General features: G+C 38.4%; 1 protein-coding gene across 1 annotated transcript in view; it reads left to right on the plus strand.

Annotated features, from left to right (window-relative positions):
* The window catches only part of LOC309409313 (protein FAM169B-like), a gene marked incomplete at its 5' end in the record, with an annotated part of 39,731 nt that overhangs the window by 12,471 nt on the left and 13,547 nt on the right, over positions 1 to 13,713 (plus strand). Inside the window, 4 exons of the mRNA XM_082005448.1 lie at positions 392 to 525; positions 3,294 to 3,393; positions 9,947 to 10,032; positions 11,630 to 11,804. Of these exons, the coding sequence (XP_081861574.1) occupies positions 392 to 525; positions 3,294 to 3,393; positions 9,947 to 10,032; positions 11,630 to 11,804 (495 nt within the window). The remainder of the gene's footprint in view (positions 1 to 391; positions 526 to 3,293; positions 3,394 to 9,946; positions 10,033 to 11,629; positions 11,805 to 13,713) is intronic.

The following is a 13,713-nucleotide window of genomic DNA, read 5'->3' on the forward strand; positions in this document are numbered from 1 at the left end:
TTGGAATTCTTTTCCTGTTATATTTTTGGACAGCACTAAAACTCAGGCTGTGTTTTGAAGAAGTTTTTTTGCTCTTCCAGCTTGAAGGCAATTTACTTACACCTAGAGCAATTTGAGACTATGCTTGTTGAATTCAAAGGAGACAAATGTGATTCGATGCTGTCATGGTCCTACTTTGTAAAATTGCATGTCAAGAGGTAAATAACGTATAGATAGGCTTTTACCAGCCTATTACCTTACTATTTTAGAGTAGGATTATACAAAAGGCTCTAATGGGAACAATAAGAGCCCAGCTACACCAAGCAGGTGCCGGGGAAACTGTGGTTTTAAAACTCATGTTTCTTAGTTCATTTGAAAAGTAAAAATATCTTGTGTTTTATTTTAACTACAGGTTGCCTTTACTTGGTAGATACGTTAGCAGGAGATCCAGAAGTTCTGCAAGTAGATGCTGAAACATACTATGAAAAACTCTTGAAGAAATCATCGTCCACTCCTGATGTTTTTTCGATCCCTGGAGGAGAAGAGGTAGTAGTAGGCTTATGTTTTTCATACTGCAAGTTAGATACTTGCAAACTAGTTTGTTGGTTGTGCTCATAGTCTTTCTGTGAATAGGGGTAAAGCAGTGTGGCTGGACTACAAATCTCTTAAAATCAGCAAATTCTGCTTTATTTCAAATAGTTTGCATGCTGTGAATGAGCAATAAGCTTGAACTATGAGTCTAAAACCCTCGGAGTGTGGATGAGGGTTTGAAGTACTTAGCTGAACTTTGCCTCCTTATAGGACTGAATCAAAAGTGAATATGATAGATGTTTATACCATGGCACAACTCTGTATTCTGCCTCTACTGTGCAGTTTACACAGGTATTGTGATATAGTCTATCTTTTGTTTCAATTCTCTCCAATACTTACATAGATAATTTTGAACGCAGGTTCTCCCAAAGGAATTCTGATCAGATGTGTTTGATAGATGGTATAAATACTGTAGGTGCCAATGCTTTAGGGTCCATCCCTGAGCCACCAGAGGGGAATGCATTGGAGATGACTGAGCAGGCCAATTGAAAATTCTGACTTCAGTCAACTGATGAAGCCTTTCATTCCAGGCATTTTCTAGATCATAAAAGGTGTGCTGGGCTAACTGTTAATTGTGCTATCAAACCAGTAAGTGGATTAGTTGAAATAATGTTTGGAATACGGTGGCTTTTCTACAATTTAAGAGAATAATATGCAGTAGTTTCCAGAACCACAGTTTCAGGTGGGCAGCTTCATCTTTGAGCCGTGACTGTAACTAGCTTTAAATACTCTTTTAATGCCCTCTAGTGGACCGTGTAGGGTTAAATACAAACAAACCTGAAAATGCAAAGGTCCCCCGGTTTAGGGCTTCTGTGTCCTTACCTCATCGTTTCATACCTGGCTGTATTTTTAGAGGCTCATTTGCTGTTCCGTTAGAAGGAAGGGTAAGTTAAAATCCCAAGCAGTGATGTGTGTATTCCTGCAATAGCTAGATACAGTGAGATCAGTTAAAGGTATATTTCTGGCTTTTGATTCAGAACTGTCTTGATTTTGTGGCTTGTCATCAGACCTTAAACATGTCATGTGACTGATTTGAGTCTCATAGCAACACATTTCTCTTTGCATTCATTTAATTCAGGTCTAATCTAATCTGCAGTCAGACAGCTAGTCAAGGGCATAAGTAATGGTAATGCTCTTGCTGTATTGTTTTTTTCCTTATACTCTATAATAAATAGTTCATAGAATGTTGATATTTTGTAATTAAAACTAAATTAAATGTAATAAGGTAAAGCTCCCATCCCCAGTGAACATGTCAGCTAACAGTCTCTATTATAGTAGGATGAGGATTTTGGTGTTTGAATAATGGCTGCAGTTACCAGGCTTTTTTTTTTTCCTCTGTGCATCTGAATTAAAGCAGGTTTCAAGTGGCAGGATTGGCAACCATGAATAATTATTTAGCAAGTGTTAAGTGGCTGTCAGCCCACTTGCTCGGGTCACAGAACTTTTTGGTATGGCATGGTCTTTGGTCAAGCATTCAGTACCCAAATAGCAAGGATCATTGCAAGTCAGGATGGAAGTACAGTGTTCATACACAGAAAGCTATGCTTTGCTCATGCTGATGTTGTCAGCACTTGTGAAAGGGCACATTACCTTATAAAACAAAATAAAAATCATGGCAGTATTGGACATAGTACTGGCCTTTTCATTATAGTAAAGCTTCCAGGTGCCATAATGACCACAATGCTGTTATATTTGAAGCACGCAAAGAACAACTGAATCCCTGGAACATACTGAGATTTTGGGAAGCTCATGAATACAGATTTCAGGCAGTTTTCATTTTTTTTCCCTGGAGCCCAGTGTTTGCATAGATGATTCCAGGATGCTGGCACTCATAAACTAGTAAACACTGGTTTCAACTTAAAGGTGTTATCTTGAATAATCCATATTCAAACTACTCCTTCCATGCACCAAGAAATATTAAATGTATCACATGACTGATTTGAGTTTCATAGCAAACTGACAAATGGGTGCAATTAGAGAGGCACACCCACACATACACAATGGACCAGATTTTTGAAAGTACAGTACATACTGTGCTAAATTATGCACGCTCTTTGCCTGTACCTAAACTTACATGAGAGCATTTGCAATATTCATATGGAAATCGTCATCTCTATGCATATAGAGCTGTTTGAGCACAGTAATTTTGTGTTTGTGTCACATCATTTAGAAGTTTAGTCTAAGACTGAGAGCTTGAGAGCTGCATTTTGATTTTAGCTTTGCCTTCAAGAGAACCACCTTGTGCCAATTATCTACCCTCCCTGTGCCTCACAGATAAACTGCCCAGGCACTGCCCTAATGCTTTGATACTCCCTGTACCCTGAGGCATAATTCATTGTTTGCAAAACACCACAAGTCCTCAGCTGGTCGATGCTGTAAGAAGTGCAAGTTGTATTTGTTTTTATTTGATGTGTTTGGTCTTTCATAACACCATTTGTCTGCATGTAACAATGTTCAAAGCCAGGTTACGTCCTAATCGTAGTAAGTCAGCATTAAGGTCTTCACTAACTTCGGTAACTCGATTTCTTTTAAATTAACACTACTTACTGGTAATATTAGAATATTATGTATGTTTCAGTGCCTTGAAGTTCAGCACTGAGAGAGTGTTGTGCTAAGCTTATACCATGCATGTTAGTAAAACATATCATAAGTGCGTCTAATACATGAAATACTTCTTGTGAGTTTTGCAGCACAAACAGCTACAGGGCTTGTTTGTTTTTTAGGTTAAACTTGAAGATTCCTGTGTGTGTTTTGTCCCTCTCTACCGAAATAATCCTACTTGCAAAATGTTGCTGTTATCTGATCCAAAGGATAAAGAGACAGGTTAGAATTGGTCAAAATATTTTGAAATTTGAGTAGCTGTACTTTCTCTGCTTTTAAGATGGTTTGCTTGTTTATGTATTTAAATGTTTTGGGTTTTGTTTTGAATATGAAGTGGATTCAGTTTACCTGTCAGGTTTTTGTGCTGGTGGGCTACTGGTTAGAAGGGAGGATTGACAATCGGGGCTTTTAAATTCCACACGCATCTCTGCTGGTAGCTGAAAAATAACCTTGGGTAAATCTGTTATTCTTTCTGAGTTTGTTCAATGGGGTAATATTTTTCTAATTCAGGATGATGTGAAATTTAATACACATCTGTGGTTAGAGGTGAACTCTGCAATGTTTTCCAGGTCCTTTTACATACTATTTCAATTGGATGTTTGCTGATGGGTTGTGATTCACGTAGTTGAAGGTAGGAGACCTTTCCAAGTTACAAGTTATAAATGACTTTCTGGTCCCTCTAAAACTATTGATACAGAATTACTTTCCTGACATTAATTTATATATTGCACTAACATTTTTCCAAAGAGAGATAGACACTGGTGTGATAAAAGAGAGAAGTGTCTACACTGGAGGCCAAACTTGCTCTATGAGTGCAGTTGTGCATGCCTACTGACTCATGTTCAAAGGAACATAGTTGAAAACAGCATTAAGCATTAAGTTAGCTTATGCTGCCCGAGAGGAATGGGGATCTGTAACAACTACAATGCAAAAATAAAGAATTATTATATAAATGCAGGTGAAAGCAGTGCACTTAGCACAAATCTTCAGTTAAATGATCTAATAGCATTAGGAGCAACAAGGATTAATGAGATATATGTACACAAGGAAAAAAATTATTTCCCACAGGAACAAGTCAAACAAGTCCACAGTGGAGCCTAAATTATATGATAGCTATCTACATTAAAAGCTTAAACCTAGCAGAATAAACACCTTATTATATTATAAAAAACAGACTGACTGACTATTGTGACCCCCTTGCAAAACCTTAGCTTGAGTCACCAGCCCATAGTCACAGAAGCAGCCTCGCAGACACCATTAAGTCTAGTCATTTAAGTAGGGCCTACATGATCTGGCTTTTAATATTTCCTTTTAAAGGTATTATTTAAAGGATTTTACTGGAAGTTCTTTGTTTCTGGGTTTTATATGCTATAAACATGTGGCCAGCCTTCCTACACACATCAAATTTGACTGACCTGATTTTTTTCTTTAGATTAGTTTTACTAAATTTTCATTAGTTCTCTAAAGTCTGCCGGGGTGTGTGCATGTGTGTATGCATACCTATACATATGGGTATATACATTTGAAGTATTTTGTCCAAATATTTTTCCCACAGTTCAATAGATTTGGAATTGACTGGTAAGGCAGAAGACTGTGTTAATGAGGCAAGTCCATCTGGATTTGCTTACCTATATGACCTTTTGTTCTGACCAGTGAACAGATCAAATTGTTTCAAAATCAATTCCTTCAGAGAAAAGCAATATTTATTAACTCAGTCATCGCTACTTAAGGACATGCGCAGAAAGATAAAACACTGAACAGGTTCCATGATTTTTCCTCCCTTGAGCTTTACACTTTTCTTGTGAACTCGAGTTTCATCCAGATGGGAGAGACGAACAACCTTGCTGTAGCTGATCTCTAATCTTTCTCATGTGCTGTCTGGTGCATCTGCATTTTAGTTTTACTTGACACCAGGAGTGCTCTTAGAAGCAAATTTCCTGGTTGTCCCCATGTACTGTGCTTCAGTTCATATCAAGGAGCAGCCTCGGAGTGCTTGAACTGGATTGCTTTTGGCTGAAATGAAATTAGAGAATGCACTCCAGAAGCACACAGATGTGCCCCAACCTGTAATGGGCTTTTACTTCTCAGCACCAGGCTAGAATTTGTGAACATCAGGTTCTCCGCACCAAATGTTTTGCTCTGTGAATTCAGTTTTGTTAGTGTTAGTCTTGCTAATGCAAACACGACCCACTCATTTTTTCCTCCTGCAATTCATTTGGACATTTCTGAAGTCCAATGGGGGAAGGCAGCCAAGTGTGTCCCAGGATATGTTGTGGTGCTTTACTGAGAAGCAACTGGAAACAGACTAGAAGGTGCAGCTAACAAGTGTGTAGAGCATGTTTAGTTGTGTACTTCTCGGGTCCTGGTGTGGATAGTGAAGCAGCAAGAAGCGTTATAATCCTTGTTGCTTGGTTCTGCCACAGCTCACATGATGCTCTGAGACCACATCATATTGCTCCTGAGAGCCACAACCTTCCTCTGTGCGGGGTTCTACTGACTGGTGACTGCCAAAACACTGGCTAGAGCCTTTTCAATTTAGTTCTCTTCTCCATCTCTCTCCCTGATGCCATCAGTTCCTTCAGCTTCACCCCAACCTCTCCACCTTTGCTCCTGGTGGCTCCCCAACATTTCTCACCCCCTAAAATGAATTCTGTACAAAGCCTTGACAATTGCTGGGGTTAACCCCACACCTGGGCAGTACCTTAATCTCAATGAGAAAGCTGTATACCTTGTATGTCTTAAGTTCATATGTGGTGGGATTTCCTCTTTCAGCTTCGTTTGTGTTTACATCTATAATAGTTAAGTATTGCATAAATAAAATTACGTATATAATACTTATAAAATAGTATCCACTGTAATATACTTATTTTCCCACAGTTCCCAAAGAACTAATCTAATCATTTATGTTTGAAATTCTAATAATTTAGACTCTGGAAAATACTGAATTTAGCAGCCTAGCTACAAGTTTGCCTGTGAAGAGTTTTAAAGTTTGATGGCATTTAATTCTTGAACATAAGTTAAAGGGGGGTTGGTTCCAACACTGAGATTTATATCTGATCATCTTGATCAGATGGATTGTCCAGAGGTGATGCGTAGCTTGTGGTCTGAAATGACCTGCATATTTCAAAGAGAAAATGGCTATGGTAGCTTTTCCACAGGACTTGGTCTTGGTTGGGAGCATTTTTAATTTATTTTGATGGGCTGAGTGTTCTGTTCTGTTAGTATATCTGCACAGATATTTTTATGAGAATGTAAATTGTGTTGTAAGGGCTTACAGAGCATAGCATGGGTGATTAACATCTTTATAACACTAAATAAACATACCCTATTGTGGCATTTTCTGTATGCTGTATATAATAATTTACAGTAACTGTTAGATGCCATGGAACATTTATCACAAGACATTTGCAACAAATCACTGAGTAAAACTTGAATTGTAGAAGAAAATGTAATTGGTTGCAGGAAAGATATCCATCGTAGATACTTGAATGGCTGCCATTACCGCAGCATCTGCATGCCTCCCAAGATTTAATGTATTTATTTTGATAAGACTCTTACGAGAGAGAGAGAGAAATGCTCTTACTCCATTTTAAAGATGGGGAGATGGGGGAAACAGCTATTCAGGGTATGTCAATGCTGCAGAACACAGTTTAATGTAGGACTGAGCTTGCTCCGTTATCAGAGCTGACCTAGGCTCAGTTGCATGGAACTACTTATTGGGGTAATTTACCATTCTCCTTCCAAGGTGGAAATCTGGCAAAAGCAGCCTCTGTAAGTGTGCCATCAACCTGAAGAACTGCCAAAATTAAGGTAAAGATGACTTTATTTAAGGTAGAGAACTGGTACATTCTATATTTATTAAACAAACTCAAATTACATGTCTCATATATAGCATTGCCTTTAATTTAGTGCGTAACTGAGGGATGTGTTTCAGCAATTCAGATGAAGTCTGGGGAAAAAGAAGTACCAAGCTGGATGTTGCTTTAATTTTTCTGCTTTGCTCTGTGTGTAAGAGTCCTGATGTGTACAATTCATTGAAAAAGTTGCACCCCAGTGTGGGAATATTTGGCCAGCATAGCCTAGAAAGTAAAAATATAATCCAGACCTGGGTTGGGAAGGGATCCATGTTTGCCTAGCAAAAGGAGACATTTCATAATCACAATTGCATTATGCTTAGTGCCTAATTCAGCTCAGTGTTTTTTCAGTACTGTATTCCAAATACCCGTAGTGGTATGGAATCGTGTGCTTCACAGGCTCTCAGCTTCTTGCAACACTCTGAATATGTTTGTCTGACTACAAGTGATCAAAGTACTGAGGTTTAGCAAGCTAGTGCTTAAAGGGCAAGCCACCCAACTGAGCATGCATACGCTCAATTAATGGTCAACTGAAATATATTGGACTTAATCCATTTCACCTAGTCTTGCAATTGCAAGATCAAGCACATCAAGTCTTGCAACTGCAAGATTATTGCAGTCATGTCTATCATGATTCACAGGGTTCAGGTGATGAGTGTAACTTACTTTTGGCAGTAACTTGACCTCTTATGATCAGGTGAACATAACTGAATGTCTTGGAAAGAACAACAAGGCTGGGAGAGTGAAGGAACATGTGGTCTCACAAAACATGTTTGCATTTGAAATAGTGTGCCTCAAAGTTGATTATAAAATGAAAATGAGAACATGGGGAAGGATGGATGGATTTAACTGCGGACCAGATGTTGACTTGAAAAATTATAACAAAAATCAAAGTACATATGTTTGTGTGAAATCTGGAGAAATGTTTTTCCTTCAAGGAAGGCATCCATATAGATAAGGTTGCTCAAGTAATGTGATGTGACAGTTGCTATGTCAACTAGTGTTCCCTTCCACACGGTTAAATTATTGAATAGCACAGTAAATGTTCTATAAAAGTAGCTCCTTAGAACATGGTTATGCATCTTCCTATTTTCCTCAAAGATTTAAAAACTTTTCTGACCTTTACTATGTGTGTTGTATGTGTCTGAACTATGTGCCAAACCTCTGTGGAGCTCCCATTAAAGCCAGAATTTGGCCCATTCTGTTCTCTTTGTCTGACTCAGCTTCCTTTGTAGCCGCATGTTTCATGGATGTGTAATGCAGCAGTGGCTGTTTGCATTTGAAAGCAGAGTGAAGGGATTGAGGGAACAGATTGAATCCATCACAGAAAGAGTATGAAACTCCCATGCAAGTAAGCGCATAATATTTAATGAATTGAATCTGGTGCTATCAACAGGCATCTGCCCTTGCGTGCAATACTTTCTTCATTGTTAACCCAGTACAAAAAGTGTAACTCTTTTTGGCACACGCTTTAATAATTTATTTGAAATATAAATTAGCTAAGTAGAATCTCCAACCTCCAAGTCAGCGGGAGCTGGTAGAGGCTGAAGCAAAAAGGGAAGCTAACCTGTGCACATCATCGACATTTGTATAACCTGAGGCTAAAACACGTAAATGACGAATCCTGTTAAAGCCATTTCACCTCCTTGTGTGTGAATTTGTCTCTAACTTTCTTATGTTTGTCCCTAGTTGGGTAGCTTAGAAAACCAATAGATTGTGCACTCTCTTAGGACTCAAGAGGTGTGAACTCCTTGCTGTTCTTTGCAACATACTTCCTACATTATTTTTTATCTGTTTGTCTAAAATGGGGATGCTAGCTGCCCTGTTTGAAGATAGTAAAGATACTGGTGTTCTTGAGCGCTCCTGAAGTTGTGGCCATGTACTTTCTCTAGGTAGATCTCACTGCTGAATGGATAATAAAAGTTCTTTTTGCTGAAATATTTGCTGTTTGATGTGTTGACGGTCATAAATGATCAAATTTCTGTGTTCATTCTAAAACCTAATCTAAACCCTTAAATCTATTCCATATCCTTTGAAATGACTTTGTGTTAAAACTTTTCTTTCTGAACAGGGCTTGGGAGCAATTTCAGTGTCACTCTTGCTGCTTCAGTCTTTCTCTTGTAAAATGGCAGGCTATGAATTCTGTAGATGAATATGCAGGAGTAGGGTTTAAATACTTGTTTCTGTATTTATGAAAAATTCAGGAAGGATGGGAAGAAGTGAGGTGCAAATTTTGCATAGCATGTACACAAGGACCTGACTTACATGTAGGTTGGTCATACAATTTTGCTTCAGGGCAAAATGTGTCTTACGTGTGCATATATCTGTTCTTTGTTGATAGAAACCTCTCTGTACGCGTTTGTACTTCCATGAATATCTGTCCATGAAGAGATGTAGGAGCCTGTACTCTGAAGGTACAGATATATAGAAATTCAGTCACATAGGCAGCTGAAAAGCTATTTAATAAAACAGATAGGAAAACTTCTGTGTTTGACTTGGTGTGGGTGCAAATACGGGCATGGATGCATCTGGACAGGGAAAAGTCTGAAAGAAACTTCAAAAATGTAACCTTTAGCTAGGTAGCACTCTTTGTCCCAAATGCCACTCAAGCTTACTGCGCTACTGAACAGATATTATGCACGAAGAGCTTTATTCATATGGCACACAGGTTGTCGCACCAAAGTCACATTAATTCCTGAGAAAAATTACCTTCACTTGATGCCTCGTGTGGTACTGAAAATTGGATATCAAGGGACACAGAGGTGAAATTGAAATACAGGTGGTGTTGTAGTGTCTCACAGCAGATCAAACTGGAGTCATCTGGAGGGGGAAGTGGACCTGAGGCTGCTTGTGGCAAAGTTCAGAACCAAAATTGTATTTATTTGCAGGTAATGTGTTCCCCTGTCTTTTTCTTTTTGTAGTTTTGGCTGTTTATTTGAACCAGTGTTGGTGGCCTGTTGAAGATGTAGTAAAGACGGCTGATCCTGATAGAGATGGGCTAATTTTGGTAAGGATGCTGTTTTAAACAGTTGCTTTTACCCTGGAAGTTTCCATCTAGAACAACCATGTGTAATTGTCTCTGGTCTCCTGTAGCTCATGCTTTATAACCTGTGGAGTCTGGGCTATGTGGCTCAGCAAGTACTTCACATGTCTCCCATTGCACAGCGACATGCATGTTAACCCTCTCAAAGCAATTTTGTGTGTGTAATTTATGATTCATCTGTGGGATTTATTAGTTTTTGTTTTTAGTTTACTCTTACTGCCTACTAAAGAAATAATCAGATAAACCAAGTTACTACATTAGCAATAACCCTTCACGTTGCAATGATGTTGCTTGATGGATTGATGGGAGGTGTTACTAACCTTTGGAATAATGTCTTACCTAGTTAGTAATGATTTTTTTTGCTTTGAGTATTGTTTATATTGTGTTCATTTTATGAAAAAGTTGTTATTCAATAGTTCCTATATCTGTAATTCTTTTCCAAAATTATTTGTCTTAGTAGGATACAACTACTTTTTTGGAATTTGAGAAATTTGGGTAGCCTGTAGTCTGTTTTCAGCTAAGTCATCAGATACCTACTGCACAGGAGCTTTGTGTTGCCATGAGTCTATTAAGTCAGTTCTGTTCCTTACCCAACCCTCTGTGTCCAGCTTTGGTCCTTAATGATTCTGTTCCTTTATCATCTTTCTCTAATATCTGCCATACATAGAGTTTAATTATTCACTGAATTAAGTGGGCTTTTTGTGGGTAAGGGATTTTGAGATACAAATCCTTGCAAGATAGAACTTGGAACAGAAACACAGGCTTTCAGGCTTTCAAGCATCTGCTGTATCAACAGAGAATGAAAAAATATCTGAAAATAGAAAACTTGACCCTTCGAGCTTATTGCTGAGAGGGAAGTTGTCATTATTTGTGTAAACTCTAATTTTGTTTTTCAGCATTCATATAAAGCTTGTTGGCTTCACTTTTTGCCTTGATGACCCATATGATCTTGTTCCTTTATATTCCTCCATCTCCCTGTCCTATTGTTTGTCTAGTAAGAAGCACGGCATAAAAACTAATTGTTCATGTTACACCTAGATTATAAACTGTTTGGGACATACTGTATTTATTCTCTCTTTTGTATAGTGTCTACCTCAATAAGGTCTTGGCCCCCTAAAGGTCTTTGATGCTGTGGCAAGACAGGTAATAGGGGAGAAGAGACCAAGATAACACAATGAATCCTGTCTTTATTTCACTTTTGGGTAGGATTAGATAGCCTTGATCCTATTTCCAAATCTGTGACTGGTTTGCTGTGACTACAATCAAGATACTTCTTTTCCTGCTGCTTTAGAATTCCTCTCTGTGACAACAGGAGATATGTCAGGCTTTATAAATTGTTACTAAATTATTTTATGCCCTCTGGATAGAGTGTGGAACACTGGGAAAACCAGATTTTTTTATTCTATCTGAACCAATTCATGAGATATTTCCCCCAAATTAAGCGTACATGTTTCCTGACCTCCTCCTTCCCAGCCCCTTTTAATTTTGAAGCCTTTTATGAAATGCAAAATACTATTCTCCACTTCATTTTTCTTTGGTCCGTTTTTGTTTGTTCTCTAAGGTCCAGACATTTGGAGAAAGGATTGTCCTCTTTGTTCTGAACTACATTATTTTTGGAATGCTGGAAGGGAGTTCAGCTAATGATGCATTCTTTCTACCTCACTCTGCCACCGAGTGTGCCAAGATATTCTGGAGAAATGGTGAAGCTGTTGCCTTTTACTCAGTCAAAATGAAAGGTAAGGTCATTTTAGAGACAGTTTTCCATTGGTTCCTAATAGCTAGAAATGTAATCCTTTTGTTTATCTTTCAGTATAAATAATCTTGGCTCTCATTTACATTTTTATATTAAATCTCTCTGAGAATGAATCTGGAGAACAAACCTTCTCAGAATTTGGAAGCCATCCATATTACTTTCATTTAAACATGATGGCTCCAAACTCTATTCTCAGTTATACTGAGTGATCTAAGGTACTGGATCATTCCAATAAAATATGCTTTAATGCAGCCAAATAGACAGTCGTATATCTAGGAACAAAGAATGCAGGGCCTCCCCGCAGAATGGAGGACTGCATCCTGGAAAGAATGGTATCTAAACCAAGAAGTACAGTTCACAGTGGAAAACCAGTGTATCAGGAGTGGCTGGTGGCGAGAAGTGGCAAGGTCGTTGGATGCATAAGGAGCAGTGGCTGGGTGGTAGAGAGGAAGGTGACTACACTAGATCAGTACTGGAATGCTTTGTCCACTTGTGGTACTCTCAGTTTAAAGGATGATGAGTAATTTATTTCATCTTTAATTGATTAACTAGCATAGAAGAAAAACAATGTATTTGATTCTTTAGGAATACTTGCACCAGTATAAGTTTTAGTGAAGGTCTTTTATTAAATAGAGAGTTTGTATTAATGCAGGTACATTGTTATTAACCAGCCTAGAGTGGAAAAGGCTTCATTAGAATAACTCCAGGTATGCAGCTGAGTATGTACCCCCATGTAGGAGCTGGTTACCAGTCTGTGTTTAAGATTCATGGGTGTCATCTTGATACCAGCAGCTTAAAGGTAGAGAAGTTGGTATCTTTGGAGGTAAATGTATTGTTCAAGTCAGCAATCAGTAGCCATCTGTCCAAAAGGGGAGAATAAGAACAACTTGAGAGCTGTACAGATACGGATTGCTTTGGGTTCCAGAGGACAGGCTGAAGGTGCCTTCTCTGACAGAATCTCAAAGCAACAATAAGAGATGTTCTGCTCTTCTGTTGCCTTGGGATGTGTGAAGTCCTATCCATGCTGAGGTGTAGCTTCTACACCACTGTGCTGGTACAGTGCTACTGTACTATTAGTTGAATCGAGTCTCAGTCTATGGTAGAGGAATCTTGTATATATCTGTGAATATGCTGGTGAACTGGTTTGTAATTGGCAAACACTTCAATTGCCATAGTACATTTTCCTTTAAGTCCATAAATATTTCTGAGCAAAGCTTTTGGAAAGAAACACTTGTATGGGCTGTAATGATTCATGCTTCAGTAAAATAAATTTGCACAGTAGTCTGTTATGGGTGGAGTATTAGCCAAGTTGAAACTGTTTCTGAGTAAGTTGAGAGTCACAGTTTGGTTTTAAACCAGGTCCACATAAAATACAAATTCTTCAAGTCCAGCTTTGTCAGCATCTGTCTTTTGTTGCCAGTGGGTTTTTTCTCTGGGCAGCTACATTTGTTAGTTTTTGGCCTGTGTCAGAAATTACTGCAGTCTTTTGCCAAAGCCTTTTCGGGAAGCTTGAAACTGATTGGTTTTGCCCCTTTTTGCTATTTGCTGTATGCTGTATGTATTTAGAAAATAATTCCTTTTTCTGAAGTTCTGCGATTTCCATTTCATACCAGCCATACTCTGGCTGATCCTATTCTTTCTACTTTCTAGAAGAGCCATGGATTTATTAGGCCCCAAACAGGCTAAGATAAATATCTTCTTTTACAAGTTGTATTTCACATGGTTGTTTTAGATTTTCTGTAATCTTTTTAAATCATAATGTAAGTTCTTTTTCCTGTTACTGTCCAGAACATTCAGTAGAGGCATCTTTAAGTACAGGACTTTATATTGTGCTGGACGTCTGTTACAACTTCTGCTCCTAGGAAGAAATTATTTTCCTCTGTGCCCACCAT

The sequence above is a fragment of the Phaethon aethereus genome (genome assembly GCF_964289735.1).
Source record: "Phaethon aethereus genome assembly, chromosome: 12".
Taxonomy (NCBI): Eukaryota; Metazoa; Chordata; class Aves; order Phaethontiformes; family Phaethontidae; genus Phaethon; species Phaethon aethereus.